The sequence below is a fragment of the Argentina anserina genome, chromosome 4, assembly GCF_933775445.1.
Source record: "Argentina anserina chromosome 4, drPotAnse1.1, whole genome shotgun sequence".
NCBI classification, from domain to species: Eukaryota; Viridiplantae; Streptophyta; class Magnoliopsida; order Rosales; family Rosaceae; genus Argentina; species Argentina anserina.
In genome coordinates, this window is record NC_065875.1 from 11629965 (window position 1) to 11648203 (window position 18239).

The 18239-nt window shown below is 38.5% G+C and overlaps 4 protein-coding genes across 4 annotated transcripts; 1 reads left to right on the top strand and 3 right to left on the bottom strand.

Annotated features, from left to right (window-relative positions):
* Positions 1–553: 553 nt before the first annotated feature.
* On the top strand, positions 554–2149 carry LOC126790809 (uncharacterized protein At1g05835). Its single transcript, XM_050517158.1, has 2 exons — positions 554–1042; positions 1130–2149. The coding sequence occupies exons 1-2, from the start codon at positions 922–924 to the stop codon at positions 1441–1443; spliced, it is 435 nt and encodes a 144-aa protein (XP_050373115.1). The 5' UTR covers positions 554–921; the 3' UTR covers positions 1444–2149.
* Positions 2150–2384: 235 nt separating this feature from the next.
* Positions 2385–9217, bottom strand: LOC126790808 (aspartic proteinase 36). Its single transcript, XM_050517157.1, has 10 exons — positions 8916–9217; positions 8716–8845; positions 8348–8637; positions 7153–7377; positions 6563–6716; positions 6368–6441; positions 5717–5804; positions 5032–5107; positions 4799–4870; positions 2385–2866 (listed from the first exon to the last, which is right to left on the bottom strand). Exons 1-10 carry the CDS (start codon positions 9215–9217, stop codon positions 2718–2720), a joined length of 1560 nt encoding a protein of 519 aa, XP_050373114.1. The 3' UTR covers positions 2385–2717.
* Positions 9218–10127: 910 nt separating this feature from the next.
* Positions 10128–13013, bottom strand: LOC126791093 (15-cis-zeta-carotene isomerase, chloroplastic). The gene is made up of 5 exons (XM_050517498.1): positions 12969–13013; positions 12414–12918; positions 11468–11614; positions 11115–11324; positions 10128–10692 (listed from the first exon to the last, which is right to left on the bottom strand). Exons 2-5 carry the CDS (start codon positions 12834–12836, stop codon positions 10357–10359), a joined length of 1116 nt encoding a protein of 371 aa, XP_050373455.1. The 5' UTR covers positions 12837–12918; positions 12969–13013; the 3' UTR covers positions 10128–10356.
* A 1367-nt stretch (positions 13014–14380) lies between these two features.
* LOC126790494 (probable protein phosphatase 2C 33) lies at positions 14381–17990 on the bottom strand. The gene is made up of 6 exons (XM_050516745.1): positions 17825–17990; positions 17314–17725; positions 16880–17194; positions 16679–16796; positions 15767–15990; positions 14381–14823 (listed from the first exon to the last, which is right to left on the bottom strand). The coding sequence occupies exons 2-6, from the start codon at positions 17650–17652 to the stop codon at positions 14566–14568; spliced, it is 1254 nt and encodes a 417-aa protein (XP_050372702.1). The 5' UTR covers positions 17653–17725; positions 17825–17990; the 3' UTR covers positions 14381–14565.
* Positions 17991–18239: the final 249 nt, after the last annotated feature.

An 18239-nucleotide genomic window follows, 5' to 3' on the forward strand; every position in this document is an offset into this window, starting at 1 on the left:
AATGTTCAATTGAGTTTTCATCATTCCCAGTACGCCGTGTAACCCATGTACGCAATTAGCAATTGATACATTGCTTATTCCCACCACAGTATAAAAACCTCGATCATCCTTCAAAACCAAAATGAAAGCACACCGTTGTCTTGTTCTAGGATCTCAAAGAAAGCAAATCAAGTACTTGGCAAACGAAGGGGTATGAAAAAGAAAAAGAAATCTCTCCCTTCACGAGCCCAGTAAGGCCGTCCCTAATGTCTCCACTGCCGCGTAAGAATGAGATGCATAAAAGAAAACAAAAAGAAAAAAGAATGGGAGAGTAAAATAAGACAAAATCGAAAGAATATTAATTAAAAGGGGGGAGGTATTTTAGTTATTATAAATATTTAACGATATCTTTTAACGGTAATATAATGAGAGATTAGAGATGCATCAGTTTAAATTGAAAACACGAGGACATAATTGTTTTATGAGTTAGCAGTGAGTAACAAGTATTGTATCCTTAAAAAAAATTCCAAAATTACAACCTTTATAATCTAGAAAGGAACAAGAATGAGCGAGAGTGTGATTGGAGACAGTAGAGGGAGCACATGTGGTTTGGTCTCGTCAGACTGGGAAGTAGACATGTCTACAAGTATGTACTACTTTGCAGCACAGAAAACTCGGGCATTGCAGATTACCAGTGGAATTGTTGCATGTCAGTCTTTCTTTGGGATTTCTGACACTCCATGTGAAAATACTTGTTTGGTGGGGGGATGTCCTTCCCCCTCCCTCCTTCTTCTTCTTCTTCTTCTTCTTCCTAAACCATGCATGTGACTCTCTCTCTCTCTCTCTCTCTCTCTCTCTCTCTCTCTCTCTCTCTCTACAGCCACACATAGAGCTTGAAGCTTACTCAACCCTATCCACTCCTTTTCTATATAAACCACTTTCATGCTGCAGAAACTTGAAAAAAACTTCTTCCATCTCCTCATTTTAACCAGAATGCAAGGCCAAACAGCTTACAAGCTTCTTCTCTGGACATCTCTTACTTCTGCTTCTCTTCTCTGCCATGGTCTCTCTCTCTCTCTCTCTCTCTCTCTGGAGTTTGATTGGGTTTTAGTTTTAAGTAACTCAAGTACGTGCTAATTCTCTTTTTCAGGATGGGGAGAAAAATGTACTACAAATGATCATGCTCCAACAGTGCAACAGTCTCAAATAGCGGTTGGAAGGTCTCCAACATTCATGGTGGAAGTGCAGAACAACTGCCCAATGTGCCCAGTTATCAACCTTCACTTGAAGTGCGGTAGCTTTCCTCAAGCTCTGGTGAATCCCAGGCTACTCAAGGTTTTAAGCAACAATGACTGCGTGGTGAATAGCGGTTTACCATTGGCACCTCTGCAAAAAATTTCCTTCAATTACTCTCACCAACTGTATCCGATGTCTCCTAAAATCTGGTATTTCCAATGTGAGTGAGACGAGTGATAAAAGCACTAATCGGTAGCACCTCATTGTCCTTTGCTTTATATTTTATTGATCAGCTAATGTGATTGAGTAGCCACTAGTGTAAGGTTAAGGTTAAGATTCCATTGACCATTGGAGTTAATGTAAGAGTATTTTTGGCTAGTGTATTCATTCCATGAAATTCCAGTTCTGCACATCAAATAATCTTTATAGAAAAACACCAAGAACAAAGCTCAAATTCATACAACTTTCCCGAGGGATAGAGATCACAAACAATAGATTATAACCAAAAATAAAAAGAGCATCACTGGGACCAACTGTAGAATTGATAAACAAGTAGTTGAGCAAACAAATACTAGATCCACCTTTCAAATAGCTTTTGAAGAAGGTTCTAATGATGGAAGTTGTTCAATATGCTTTAACAATGACAACAATTCTTCACCTCATACACAGAAAATTGACTACTTGATGGAGCATCACAACACAAAAATGGTTGAAAATGACAAAGCAACAAAGATGTGTTGAAACTTTTTAAGTGTACTGGAAGGCAAAGTTTACATTCTCAGATGAACAAAGCACCAATCGAGACTGCCAGACAACAGATGAACAGATATAACTAGAAAATGCACAATGAAACTGCAGGGCAGAGGAACCAAGTGCACATACCAACCTAGTTTAGAATGCTGGTTTAGTGTTTTTATTTTATCTTTAACTACCTCTAATTGCGCAATCGCTTTTGGTCTAGTGGCAATTAAGCTGCAGTATTGGTCTTCAACTAATTTCTTAATTTGGTCTCTACACATTGACTTGGTTAAAATCGCATGTCAAAATACTCTTATCAACAATGATGAACAAAGAAACAGCTGTATACGTATATTCTTGTTTCTATGAAAATGCAACACATTTCTGAAGTTAGATAAGGACATGCTGTGCAAAGCCTGAACCCATGGAGCCACAAAAGTCCTATTGGACATATACTAAGGATTTTATGTACAATCTTGTCTAGACCTAAGCCTAGACAAATTTCAAGATTTTGAAATTGGAACCATATACACTTAAATCTGAAGCTTTTGAATCTAGTAAGCTCTTATATACTTCTATCAATTCACAATGGGGAGAAATATATCCTATAGTGAAGTTTCAAGAGGCAAGTATCCTAGCTTTTGGGAGATACACAAATATGAAGCTAGTCTATGCACCATCTCGACATAAGTTCTCATGATATTTCTCTATGTTGATTTCCTATAAGTTGAACTGGTTGTCAGTATGTTTTAGTTGTCCCATTTTCAGTACATTAAACTGTACAGCAGCAACGCAAGGAAGATGTGTATAGTCCATTGGTGATTCAAATGACAAGTTTTTGAAGGGATATAGTGGGAACCTACTAAATGCACTGTTCCATTATGTTCATCCTGCACTTTGATACTTGACGAGCCTGAAAGTATACATAGGAAAGCTGCAATTAGCAAGCAGGTAACAACACATTATAATAAACTCCACATAAAAATTAAAAACCTTCCCAGTGAATGCAAGGTGCAGACAAAACCCATACTTCAGTGAAAAGGCAACATACCAACTTCATTATTGACTAAGAAAACCTTACTATCAACTATTTAGTTTTCCTCTAAAATGTTCAGGAAATTTCCTTCAACAAAAATCATTTTACATAAATCATTAGATGGACAAACACTGACAATCCCCAGTTTGGTTTCACGAAATTGATTTACACAAGACAATGCATATAGCCAATAATGATACAATAATCACCGGCATACGATATATAGATGATGACAGAAAACTTAAATGACACCTCCGATAATTGTATAATCATATTGCACAGCTGAGATTAGTTTTACACTGCCCTTTATTTCATAGGTCCCTCAATATTGGTTTCAGTAGTAGAGCTGTAGGCTATTAAAAAAAGTGTTAGGATTAGAACTAGTGATGTATTGGCTACAAAGAGTCACTAATGGGGGACCAAAAGCAGATGCTCTAGGACTTTTTGCATGTTGACCACACTTTAACATGTAGAATTCAGCCAGAAAATATATGAAAGCAAAAACGGCTACATAGTGATGCAGCACAGTAGCTGCTTAGGAACCTAGATCACAAGCTCTAAGAACTGTAGGTTAAGCACACACTGATTTTAGGATTCACTCCCAGGCTTCACACCCAAAACACTATAATTTGGGAATCTCTCCCAGGTTTCTCACCTTAATCCTATCACAGGAAAATTCAGTAAACACTGATATTCTTCTTCAACATAGCATATCAGCCCATTGGCTTTTACAGTTATTTATACTCAGTTCTATAACTGACACTAACTAGCCTTTAAGACTCTTTAGGACTCTTGAAATTCAGAAACTGAAACATAAAAGACCTAATAAACAAAAACTTAATACTCCTAAACTGAACAGAAACAAAAAGACACAAGTAAACTCTTGAAATAACACTAAGCCTAAAAACTCTTTGGATCAAACTTCTTATCAGCTGCTAATTAAAATCCTGAGATCAATTAATCAACCATAAAGAAAGGTAATGATCAGCTGCTCTATTTTTTCATCCCTTCCATTCATAAACCTTGAAAGGGTTGGCATGTTGACCACACTTTAACATGTAGAATTCAGCCAGAAAATATATGAAAGCAAAAACGGCTACATAGATATTGTATGCAGGAGGAAGGTGACATAATTTCTGGATGACAATGCATGCGATAATGCTTATGCAGGCATACCAGGCTGTTTCACTTATTTACATGTGCTGACACACAACATACTGCACCTTTCTCCAATACAGTAACTGAAACTCGTAAACCCTTTAAGCCTAAGTTTTCTCCTACACCGAAGGTCTACAATTCAAAGTTTAGGAATGACAAAAGTAGACTAATGGCCTATAAGCCCACAAATGTGTCTGCTTTACCCGATATGATTTTTTTCCCATCTCAACTATCATCCATTAAATAGGCCGAGAGCTGAGCATATTGTTTTACAATTCAAAGTTTAGGAATGCCAAAGTAGACTAATGACCTATAAAAAGTTAAACCCACAAATGTGTCTGCTTCACCGAATAGGAATTTCTCCTCATCCTCAATTATTATCCCTTTTTAGGTCGAGAGCTAAGCATATTGTTGTACATTTTTATATTGGTATAGAGGATCGATTAACTTTAAAATTTGATAAACCCATAGAACATGCCTTATAAATATGTGTGTGTGTGTGTAATCCATGCAATTGTACATGAAATGATCATGTCAACAGAATGCAGCACAAACAGATGACAATAAAGCAGACCACATAGTATGCCGTATTACATAAAAGTACAAGCTGCAGAATTATAAATAAAAAAAATGAATTATTATGTTACTCACAGTTATACTCAGTCCATCCAATGACCTGATTTTCAAGATCATACAGCACTAGCTTATTTGAAAGTACCAGATCTGCAAGGAACACAGAACTGATCAAATACCCTACTTTTTATGCTTTTATAATAGAACTGTAAGGGGTATCTAAACATTATAATAGTTTTATAGCATCACTAAAGCTTTATATGTCATTTAAAAGGAAACTTAAAATTAGACACATATTAGTTGAGATTTACCTCCCAAAAGGGTCAAATTCTTCCTATCCCTAGATTGCATTCCACTATTTTGCCAACCAATACACCAAAAGCCATCCTGTATATCCACATCAGTATTTCTAGTTAAAAAATGACAATAATAAAAAAAGCTGGAAGCATAAGACTTGAAAATAAACTGCTAATACAAGAAGACAGCAAGTAATGGAAGAGGGTATAATACTTGGAACAAACACCATCTACTATTTCGGCAAAAGCACCAGTAGGAGGAGAGGAATGATGGGAATAATTTAACGATACAAGCCGTATAAATATTTTTTTAAAGCATATGGCTTTAAGCTGTTTTCCCGGGGTTCAAATGAAGCCCATAAGACTCCCAAAGAAACTGTACCTGGACTATAGGAGCCCTCCAGTCAAACATTATTAAAGCAGTGCTGCAACCCCAAAATTTCATTGAGGCATAATATTTTATTATTACTAGCACATCAAGGTATGAGTTTTAGTAGAGCAAGTGCAGCACAAAAGGCGTTAGTAATCTTGTCTTTCCTCTCTAATTCTAATGACACATTTCAACGTGTTTTTACATATAAACCTTAAGAACATGAACTTTTAAAATTAAGCCTCTTCAGGATGGTCTCCATATTAAAAGTGCTAATTTGGTCCATAAAATATATAAATGGATGAAGGACGGTCAGTTCCTATGACTTACAGAGGGGAACAAGTAGTCATGTGGATAAACCTTCAAAGAAAGTGAATTTTCAAAATATAAGGTGACTGCAGGAAATCCATTGTCAAGACTGCAAGAAGAAACAAACCATAAAAAAATTAGGAAAGCATGATGTGCTACATAATTGAATCGTACTTGATTTATTTGTTGTATGGCAGATCAACATATCATCTAAGAAAAATAATAAAAGAACTTATCAAGCTGTATATAAGTGATTTAGGTGACAGACTGTATGGTCCAGAAAACATTATAAGCGTAGTGTAACATCATTATTAAAACTAATAAATACAGTCCCTTCTTGAACACATAGTAAAGCATCTGAAAAGTGCTTTTTCCAATGAACTAGCAAGAAGGTTGTAAGTAAATTTGCTCAGGTGCAAGCAAGATGAAATTTACATCTATGATCTTTAAATATTCATGGCAGAAGATTCTTTTCTGGACATAATGATTGTTGTTATCGGTTTACTGTTATTCTTGACACTCAATTTAGTCTAAAACTATGTACCATGCAAAACAAGCTATTAAGTATTAACTAAGGAATCATACACTCGAGACATGATATATATTTCAACAGTCGAGAATGACTTTCTGCTACCTTCTCCTAAAAGAATGTCAATCGGACAAAGTTTATACCTTCCTGAGTACTCAAAGCATGTATACTCGCCGCGAAGAGTGTGAATTTTCAAATCCGGCTGCTGAGCAAAGATCTATCAACAGAATAACATTTCTGTTAATAATGATTGCAAGCTCCTATGAATGGATAAATAAGAAATGTATAATGTGATACTGTTACGATAATCAATTAGAGAAGTATAATGAATCACATACCTTATTTACTAAGGACTCGTATACCACGTCCGGAAGATAGGCCAAAGTTGTACCACTGTCAATTATAGTCCCTCCGGCCTCAAATACATCTGTGGAAATATTTAGAAAAGAGAGCCCGACTTGAACTGCCTTCATATTGACATTGTAGTGCTGCCTATAAAACAAGAGCCACAGAGTCAGGTGCGAGCTTCATACAATTTTTTTTTCATTTAACAATTTCAATAATAACTTGAATGGTCCACTTTAATAAAACACTCTCATGCTCTCATAGACTTAAGGGAATCAGTCCATCTAGATGCTACTCTGCACTCAATGCTCACTTATATTTGCTACTATTTGTTTCACTGGTTACTAAAACAAGAATATATATTAGTGTATCACACTTCATGTGCTTAACTTCTACTGTGTCAGTAAAAAGAAAAAAGAAGAACTCTGTGATAGCATATAATGAAGCTTATATCTAACATGCAAAGAATATAATGAAAGAGCACTTCATCATAAAGAAAATATATCTTATAGAAAATACCAATTTTCTATAAAAACAAAATGAATACACAAACAATAGTGATACTATTGAAAACACCACATACTGGTTGGGTACCAATGGAGTCATGTTAACTTTTGGCTGCACAACATGTCCAATAGCAAAGATACCACCTCCATTCTTTCCATCTAAGCAGTGGGCAAACATCTTCTTCACTTTTCCTGATGAACCTAGCTGCGAGATTACAGATGAATTGGACTTTCCAAAGCCTAGTATTCCATCAAGTGCTTCTTCACCAGAACCTTGATCTCCAGATTGTGTAGCACCACACCTATTGCACATATATCAGAACCACCAAATGAGAGAGAGAGAGAGAGAGAGAGAGAGAGATTGATCCTTCTACCAGATATCAATCACACAGCTGCTTATTCACTTCTTTTGTTCTTTCTGAATACAAAGTAATATGAAAACAAATTGAGTGGCGTACATACCCACTGTCCAACAGTGGACAAGTAGACCAAATTATAGTTTTTGCTGTAATATTATCTTTCTAATTACAAGTAACTACATCACCAAATAACATGAAAGAAAATATAATCGCTGTTTTTTCACTTTGACCACTATGAATGATGACATAAGTAGTTCCTTTTGCACAAAAAGATCTAGTCAACATAGTTGACCAATAAACTATGTTTTGACTTTTGACCGGTTAGTCCAACCCAGTCCACAGACCAAAGATTGCCTAAACCTGATCCATTCCTGTCTCGTGAAAGGCTTCAGTGTTTCACTCTCCTTCACAATGCTTAATACTTCACCATGAACCATTCCTACTAATGATGGTAGTGTCCTGCAGAATGAATTTCACTTTGCAACTATTGAATACAATAAAACTAAAACTTAAAAATTGGGGCTTGAAAGGGGTTGATTGTTGCTTAAAATACACATCTTCTGGTTCAGTTTTCCCCAACGGCCCAACCTATAATAGAACCCCGTAATGATTCTCACCAGTCTAAACGAACCATTTCTAGTCTTCCGGTTGCTAGATACATTATAGTCTATAACTGGAGCACAGCCGATATGCAATTTCGGCACGCCCCAACTTGACTGATCCAGTCAGGTAATTAAGCAGTCAAAACTATCCATCAATACTACATTAATGTTGTACACAGAAAGCAATTGACTAGTCAAGTTGGAGAATAACATGCAATGCTGAGTTAAAGCTGACAGCTTTGCCTCAACCAACATGATTAATTGAAACGTAGAACAAAGCAACAACACCAACGAAGGAAGGACGAAGTTACCCAAATATGACGCTCCCATTGGAAGAGGTAGTCTTGAGGTCACCAGAAACTTGGTCATACAACACAATATCCTTAACAAAATAACCGGCAGTGGAGGTGCCGTCTCCGTAAATCTGCAAATAGGGACACGTCATATTGGAGGCACTATTGGTATTGGCAGTACCATTGACAGTTCTATTGGTAGTACATCCAGCCAACAGACCGTTATTCACCGCCACGCAGAACTCCTGATCACAACTAACGAATTTACCAGTCGAAGACTGCTTGATATCATACAATGACAGCTCAATCTGTTCCAAAACAATAATAAACACTGGTGACAATTCGACTGCGAAAAAATTAATAAAGCAATCAGAGAGAGCCATTACACCAAGCGAGCTTCTTGCAGGGCAATCCTTGCATTGGATACAATTCACCCACATGATATCACTTCCGGTATCAACTTGCACATAGTAATCCCTCGCCGGCGTTCCGATTCCGATTTTGGCATAGTACAATCTACACAGCAACTACAAATCATCGAATTCTAGTACGAAATTGTGGAACTGAGGAAGGGAGAGAGGAGTACCCCACGGCGTCAGGGCGGCCGGAGCCGCCGAGGGGGAGATCGACGCCGGCGATGAAGCGGAGAGTGCGCTTGGTGTCGTGAGCCTTGAGGTTACTGAGAGTGCGCTCGCGGCCGGCGTATTTGTACTTGACGCTGAGGACGGCGTTGTTGAGGGCGACGGCGGCGGTGAGGTTGGAGGAGATAAGGAGGAGGAGGAGGAGGGCGAAGGTTTGGCTGGACCTACGGAGAGCGGCCATGACGGAGGAAGACGACGTCGTGGTGGTCGTCGCTGGAGTTGGAAGAAGAGAAGAAGAAGAGGCCATTTGGTTTTGCTGGCAATGACTCGGCGTGGAAATTACTACTAATTTTAGTGGAACTGGGTCTTACGTGGACCTTTTTAATTTTATTTTTATTAAAAAAAAAACTAATAATCTGGTCCGAATTAAGACACCCTCAATTCGTCTTCCTAGATTTATTAGATTAGTATGATGAACAAGGACAGAGGACATGAAGAATCTAAACTATTTTTTCACAAAATTTTTTGTTTTAGAAAGAGAGATTAATCGTAAAGAAATTTTATTCAGACAAATCAAATTATATTTAAAAAAAAAATTCTGATGTGCTTAATCTAACCGTTTGAACTAATATTAAGTATGAATTATATTAATTGATAAGAGTTTGTTGATGAGGGTTGTTGTGAATCCCCATATAAGAGAGCACCTTCTCTATCAATAATTAGAATTGATTTCTCGTATTTACTACGTGCTATCAATACATTAAAAGTTTGTCTCAACTCTAAACCTTCGAGCAACTAAGAAGGGGTTTTTCTTTGATCCACCCAATGTAGTCGATCGATTGATCAATGTATACAACTTCATCACACATTCAAATTGTTTGGACGTGTTGCACCTACGAATGTTTAAGGCTTCATGGTTGATCCTGGAAAGAGACCTCGAATCTCATTTGCTTGAAGAGCTCAAGCATGGAAACTCCAGTTTTTTTTTTTGCAAGAGACTCTTACCATTCTAACTTTATAAGACCATACAACGAGGTCCAACTCTATCTTCCGTTGCTTGTCATGAACAGACCACCCTCATAGCCGGACTAGATTCCGGTGACAAAGATAGGAGCCACAGCCAACAACTCCGCCACGAAAAATCTTCACTCATTGCATCGTACTTTTGACATGGTTTAAGGTATGCCGTGCCAATTGTCGTCTATGGAAACAGCAAGGCTAACAGAATCCACCATACAACATGAACTCCAGTTGTAATCTTTACATGAAAACTAAGGTAACTATCGGTTCATCAACATCAATTTTATACCTTCCTTTATGAGTGAGACAAAACATTTCCTTAATGAACCCTTAGGCTCACAACATGGGGAGGAACTTCAATGTTCTCACATACAGAATCTATATACAATTACTCTCTGGCATTTGTTAATGTTTCTCTATCTATTCCTACCAATGGAGACCAAAACTGGCTGTCTGCATAAGGGGGTGTCCAAAGTATGCACCTAGCGTCAATGCAGTGATCGCAAAATATGGCAGCCGGATGAATTCCTTGTAGTAATCTTTTGGCAACTTTTGACGGCCATCTATAATGGCTGCAAAAGGCACAATACTTGTTCGCTTTCTCACAACTTCAAAGTTATCCCCATATCTTATAGTTAATCTTCTGTCACCATTCCAAGCACCAAAGAGGTGGTGACCAATTAAACCAATAGAAGCTGCCACTGTCACTGAGTTTCCAATCCAAAGTGTGTGAGCCAAGCACCAAACGACCTGGCCTACAAGCTAAAACAAATACAAATGCATTTGCAAACTATGTTAGTAAAATGATATACACAAAAAGAAACACTTTATTTTTAAACAAACAGCTGGTTTCTATTTTATTTCACAGATAAACATATAGAAAATCTTATTTTAAGAACATATCATCAGAAAAAGGGCCTGTAAATATCATATCCTACAAAAGTGCAAAACATGAACAGTAGTTTCACTTCTACATGTTTCTCCAAAATCGCAAAGCATCTATCCATACAATACTGCAAAACTCCAATTTTCCCAAAGAATCTCAACTTAATCTGGTCCTAATATAAAAATTGATATCAAGTTAGTTGCAGTCAACTTAGATCAATGGAACCAACACCAGCATTTCACCCAAATGCTCCATAAGTGACTTAAATATGACCACGTTAAGATACTGAACTAGTAACCTGTGGATGCCTGGTGATTCTCATAATCCCAGTTTCCCAAAGATGCATTTTGGGCTTGTCAACAGCTGCAACCTCTAGTAGATTGAAAGTCGATGGATAAAGGAAGAGGAAGGAAACAAAATTAGACAGCCACACTAATTCATGTACACCAAATACATCCTTCAGTTGCCATAACTGTACTCCGTCATATCTGTGGTTAATGAAATATACCTAAATCACAAAACAAGAGAGTCAAAAACTGAAACTGGATAGATTTTCCTTTTGCACTGTTGGATAAATATCTAAACATATGGTAATAAGGGAAGCTAGCTACAATGAAAGAAGAAGAATCTCCTTATGGAGCGAGTACTCACAACAGTGCTAACAGCCAATGGTAAAGATGTCCCTGCAAACAAAACCCGGAAAGCACGTTCTCCAATAAGCTTCTCGCCAGCGTCTCGTAGGCTGGCCAGACCACTATGGACTATGGCAAATATAAGAATCAAGAGCAACATTACAACCTGCAGTGTAACATTTCAAACCTCAGCTTTGTATGTAACTAAACGCTATCAACTGTTACATCTCAAAGTAGTCTTTCATTGAACAACCAGCATGTTGACAATCCATGAATCTGAAAGGAAATGAGAATATCCATCTCTTTTTTCCCTTTTCTAGGGGCTGTAAGGGTATATATGTTCACGAAACCAGATACTCATGGGAAAATAAATGAGAGGAAAAAACAAAAGAACAGGTTTACAGCAAGTAATCGGCTATATTACAAATTATATAGCACACCCTATCAAAACTCATCCTACAAGCTCCACAAGTGCTTTTGTTCCAAGCTTCAACCATGGACGTCTCTCTGACTTCTCTAATCTTCAGGAGACAAGATTAACCAAATGTAGACCATAGAAACAAACAGGTTACCCAAATGCTCCGGAACAATTCCCATGATTAAATAAACAAACAGGCAATCGCTCTGTATGAACATTGTCACCCCCTTATCCCCATCATTACCAGCACTAAATAAACCAAAGCGCCGGAACAATTCCCCATTCAGGTCAATCTGAATCCACTCATTTATAAGTTCATCTAAGCATTTAATCCACATACCCTTTTCCTCACTCCCACTCTAACAATTGCAACAAGTTCTAAAGGGCAGCTGTATTCTATTGACTGTCATCTTTTGTTATGTTCATGTAGATTTTCTCTAATCAATTAACAGACAAATCCAAGAACAATTATACCAGCATCTACCATGCTGCATTCTCAAAAATTGACTGCTTTGGTAATTAACCGAGCACAATGAGATGAATTTACCTCATGGCTATCAGAAAGCCTCGAAACCGCGTCAATGAAGGGCTTCCCAAACCCGGTGGAGTTATCAATCCAAACCACGTTGAGCACAAACAGCACAGTCCCAAGAACAGCAGTGAAATAAAGCCAGGAAGACAGCTTCTGCTTGGACAACAGAAACTCCGCCGAGTCTTCGCCCACAAATGCCCGCTCCTCTTCCTCCTTCTCAGCATCTCTGATGGTCGTGTAGGCTCGAAACCTCCTCAACAGGTGAACCCGACTGCTCTGAATGGTGTTGGATTTCAGAGGCTTTGAAGAAGAGAGGGTGAGCTTGGGGAGAATTGGGGAAGTGGGGAATGAGGAGAAGGGGAGTTTGGTGGTTGGGTGAGGGAGGGAGGAGAAGAGGGTTGAGAGGACAAGGGTGGATGAGGAGGAGGAGGAAGCCATGAATGAATGAAGCCAACAGGGTTTAGGGGGAGTTGAGGAGATTAAGGAGAAGACATGGAACAAGTGTGAAGGAGGGTATCTGGAACAAGTGTGAAGGAGGGTATCTGGAACAAGTGTGAAGGAGGGTATCTAGAACAAGTGATGCTGTTTGGGGGTGGTTTTGGAGTGTTGGGAGTCTCCTCAGTCTCACTCTCACCTATTTTGGAGGTGGAGACAATACTGATCAAAACAATTCTAGTTTAAGGAAGAAAGGGGATAAAACTCTCCGTTTGAACGGCTACGTCCAAAGTCGTTGACGTGGGCCAATGGGATCTCGACACTGTTTTCTACTAAAACCTTTGTTACTGAAGTAATTGGATTAAACCTCATTGTGGGATCTCACGTTCTAAACTTGTCATTTGACACTGATTGTGGTTATGGTCGATCACTATGTTAATACTTGTTCCATTATTTACCTTCATAATTAAAAAATATGTATGAAATGAACAAATACACCAAATCACCGAGCGTTTAGTGACTTACTCAAATAACGTCCGCTCATGCAATATCAAACTATCACTCTTTAGCCGTGACGTAACAAGTGTGATTGTTGTAACTGCAAGCTAATGAGGACAACAAGCCTCTTTAGGAGTTCATTGTTGATGTTGTTGCTAGTGTAGGTCATAATTGTACTAATGATGTAATTTGGAATGACTTTGTTAAAAGTGAGGTGCACAATGTGTTTTTATTTGGCGTTGCATATGCTGGATGCCCGAGAGGCTTAGCTAATGTAAATTCTTTCCTCCTTAGGAATTAGGAGTTACCAAGATGATTAATATATAAGCTTATTTCATCACTATTACTCAAGGTGACAATCAGCCCTATTGCACGGTTGAGCAAACACTGACTTGATTGTCGCCCAATAAGCAGGTACCAATGCAAAGCTTAAGGGATTCAGTTGGTTCTTATTATACAGATGGTTCTTCCGGCATGACTCCTAGGTGCTGCAATAATTGGTGCTCTCACTGAGATCGAAACCTAAAATATTGTTGCGAACACGACTCTTTACGGATGTCATAATGCAAACCAATCAGTCATCCTCCCCAGTCCCCAATGTATTCTGATAATTCCGATGCCCGGTGGCAGTAGGATTTGCGCAAGGAAGAGCATAGCTGAAGTCTTAACATGCTTCATCTGTATGACCTTCCTATGCCATTACTAGAGTTCATACAACACTGAACACAAATAACTATGCCAAGCCAAAATCTTATTTGCAGAGTGATTATTCATTTCACGGTGTGACCATTGTCAGCGGATAAGCAACTAGCATGCAAAAAACCCCCAGACCGTAATGCTTAAAACATGAGAAGAAATTAGAAAATGGAGAACAAGTCCAAACTGAGGTCTGAGTTAAGAAAAGAAAAGACCACAACACTAGACAGAAGAATAGCACCAGACATAGAAGGAGATGAGTTCCACGGCTCCCTTTCAAACAAATCTTAATACACCCTTTATATTTTTCCAGGACTTTGAAAGACCGAAAAACTAAAAAAATCAATAAATGATTGAAAGAATGACGAGAAATATACACAATAAGAACGGAGCTAATAAAACCTTGCTACTGCTCAAATCAAGAAGGCTTAGGAATAGGCGATTGTACCACGCCAAAAAGAAGCATGCAACCGATGTTCTTGTACCAACTCACATCCTGATATTAAGCCAATTTTTCAGATGGTATTTCTGAAGCAACTTAAACAGTTATTTTAACACCATCGACGTCAGCTACTTCTAAAGAGTTAACTTTCCCCTCGGGTATGCAAAGGGAAGTATTGTCTGAAGCACTAGAAGTGAGAAAGAGACAAACAACGGCACAATCATCAACCTTGGCATATGAGTATTTAAATTTCCAAGCTTGATTGGCCAACTCCACCAGGGCTCGAGCAGCAGCTGCTCGTGGGGATGCTGCCACTATTTCCACAACTTCTTTGTTTGAGAGAACATCCCAGATCTGCAGGTATGGGATACAATTACGTGCGGAATATACATAAACCAGGTGTACAAAATAAAATAAAAGCACATCCAAGTTCGTCTTTCTGTTGTTAATAGTACACGTCTTCTTCGCTAATCCCTTCGCAAGGCCAACAGCAATAACATTTTCTGACTAAAAACAAACAACTATTGTTGCATTATTTGAATTCCGAAGTAATCATGCCACTAATGATCACATCAAAAGTAAACTGTATATTTCAGAAACTGATATTTAACTTCTAAAATTCCTTCAAAGAAATGAAATTTACTCTGGTAGCAGAGATACAATAACTGAATATAGTAAACACAATTAATGCCCAAAATATAGTTTGTCCAAGGTACTTCTACCATCTGGACTTTAAAACCGACCTGTGCAAGTAAATATTATGCCTGTGTCTTTGGTTCAAAGGTTGCCAACCACTCGAAGATAGTGGTTTTAGAACTTTCTTAATCGAACATAAGCTATTGTTATAATTCAACGATTCACTCTACTTATGGATAAATATACACAGCTTGTCTATTCCACTCCAAGATTCAAAAGTTGACAGGCTTCTCTCCAATAAAAAAAGAACTAAGGCAAGAATGCAAGCTTGCTAGGCCTAAAAATTATAACGGAATATTTCCATTCCTTAAAAAAAGGTGGGTAGTCTCTCCATTAAATTTTTTATTTGTTTTCAAGTTAGATATTTAAAATGTGCTTGTGGTTTGTTGGTTTTTCTTAACCAAAGCCTTATTCTACATTGCTACCCTTGTGAACTAATAATACCCTTTTACCCATCCTTAATTTAGACTTAATCACCCACATTATAATTCATACCATCACATTTGTAATGAAGATCAAACACCAGCCATATATGCAAGTAAAATTGTGTTTTTGATGAATAAGTTGTAGGAAATATTATATATGCAGATGGATGTCTTACTCCATCAGTTGCCAATACTACAAATTCATCCTTCTCAGTGAGGCAGCGATAAGAAACATCAGGGACAGAGATTAAACCATAATCCTTTAGGCAGAAATCTCCAAAAGCCCGGGCCATCGCAAGTCCTGGAGAATTGCTGTTGGGCAACCAAACACGAGTGACATCAGGCTCGTTGTGGAGAGCAAATACTCGACCTTTACATAAGGTGATCCTCTCAGCTTCCCCTAGATGGAGGCAGAAGAAGTGTATTAATAACCAAAACTTAGCATTGCAATATTATGGTCTCAAAACTTAACTTTTTGAGATAGATTTATCATGTGACAGCACACCACGTTAGTATATCAAAAATAGATGTCAGCTACCAAAACACTAAATTCTATCATCAGTCAGTGCCATTTGTGAGCAAATTTTCCCAGTGAACATACTTTCATATCAAAGGAAACGAGAAGCATCCATATGGTGAGGTATAAGATCTAACATCTGACAGATCCACTTGAATGCAAAAGCTTTTAGATATTATTCACCTACTTTCAATGACTCCTTTATAGAAGTTCATTTTGATGACGACCTTATGCAGTCCTAGCTAGTCACTAACATACACCCAGTATGCTGTTGACCTATTACTAAAATGGAAATTCAGTTTAGCCATCAGACAAGAAGTCAAAATAATCAATAAATACGCAAGAGTACTTATGAATTATATTCGAGCTTGAAATCTTCAAGAATCTGAATAAAACCGTTAGATGTCTGGCTCCTAACAATATAGAGAGATTAAACAAACTATAGCTGTTAGAATGAAGCAATCCTAGACATGCATTAATCTATGTCCAAAAGGGTAGTCACATGCAGTATATCTAACACAAAAAAAGAAAGTACATCTGTACTCTACTAAAATAAGAGAAAGAATGTTACTCGGAAGATTTGGTTTTAAGTCTACAGTCAACTGAACAGCAATGAGAGAACCGTCTTGATCTCTTGTGCCTAGCACAGCTCTTGAGTCCCCAATATTTGCAATAACAAGATCCTGACCCTACAATTGTAACAACAAATGATATCAACATGAAAATTCACACATGCTCTGCAGCCTTATGTAGCAAACTTGACCAACAGTACCTGCTTGACCATGGTAACTGCAGTTGTCCCACTACAATAGCAATCAATACGAGGATGCAACTTAAGCTCCTTGTCCATAACCTTAAAGGCCTTCAAAAACGAATCTTTCAATGAGTCAAAGAATCCCCCGTCCCTATCCTTGTTCTCCTCAGACGCACCCGCGCGGTTAACATCTGCTGCGCTGGTGTTCAACACCCACTGTGAGCTGACTTTCAAAGGCAGAGAATCCCTCACCTTCTTTGCCACCATATGACCACTAGGACCATGTCCATCAAACACACCACAAAATATTGTATCTTCCTTCGAGCCGAAATTCTACAAGCCAACCACAAAACTCCCTAGTAAGCCCAAATCACATATACATATACAAACACACAAATGTAAACCCTTCGGTAATTCAAATAAAATTAAAGAGTTCCAAGGCAAAATCTCACCTCCCAAGCAATCATAGCGTCCTGATTGACACCCTTCCTGCCTTGCTTGCTGAACAAGGAAGCCACATCAGAGAAGCCATTCAGGAACAGCCTCCCCGGAACCCTATGCAGCCACATCTCCATCGACGAGACCGGTGACGTCACCGCAGTCGGAGACGGCGAGTTCCCGGCCAGCCTCCTCCTCCTCTTGCTGCTCGGCGCCGAGGACGACGACACGCGGCCGTCGCCGGTGACGGAGAGGCATGAGCCCATCCCTAGAGCCCTGACGATGTCCAGAAAGCACTCCAACCCAACCATACAGTCATGTCCTCTTCTCGCCTCCACCACCGGACCTACCATACAGTCCGGCTCCGCCCTCGTCTCCGCCGCCTGATCCGTCGTCGTCGTTTTTTTTTTGGATCAAAGCAACAACCTTTTTCACACCCACAAACAAAACAAAAATCAATCATTTCAATTCCAATCATATTCACAAATCGAAATCAAGTTCCAACCTTTATGATCAAATTCTTACCGAATTGCAGAGGGCTCCGATTGGTGAGTTCAATTGAGGAGGAAGGGTGTTGGATTGTGGAATCAAGTTGGGGACTTTTGGTAGATATGAGATGGTGGAAAATCAAAGAGGGACCAGGCAAAACCCAAAATGGTGATATGGATGTTTGTGAAGGAAAGATATAGTCTAGGCTAAAATGACAAGGGTTGTTCTCATTTTTTTTCAATGTCACTGCTCTGTTGATATTTGCTTCTTCTTCTTTTTTGGGGTCAAACTGTCAAAAGTGAGAATGGGATTTGAACGAGTGCGTGTGCTAAAGTACGGAACCGATTTAGATAGATGGATAATTTATGTTAGGATCAGTAATCACGATTGGATTTAGATTCTGTGGTTTTATTACAAGATGGAAATAGAAGTAAAAGATTTGCCACATTTT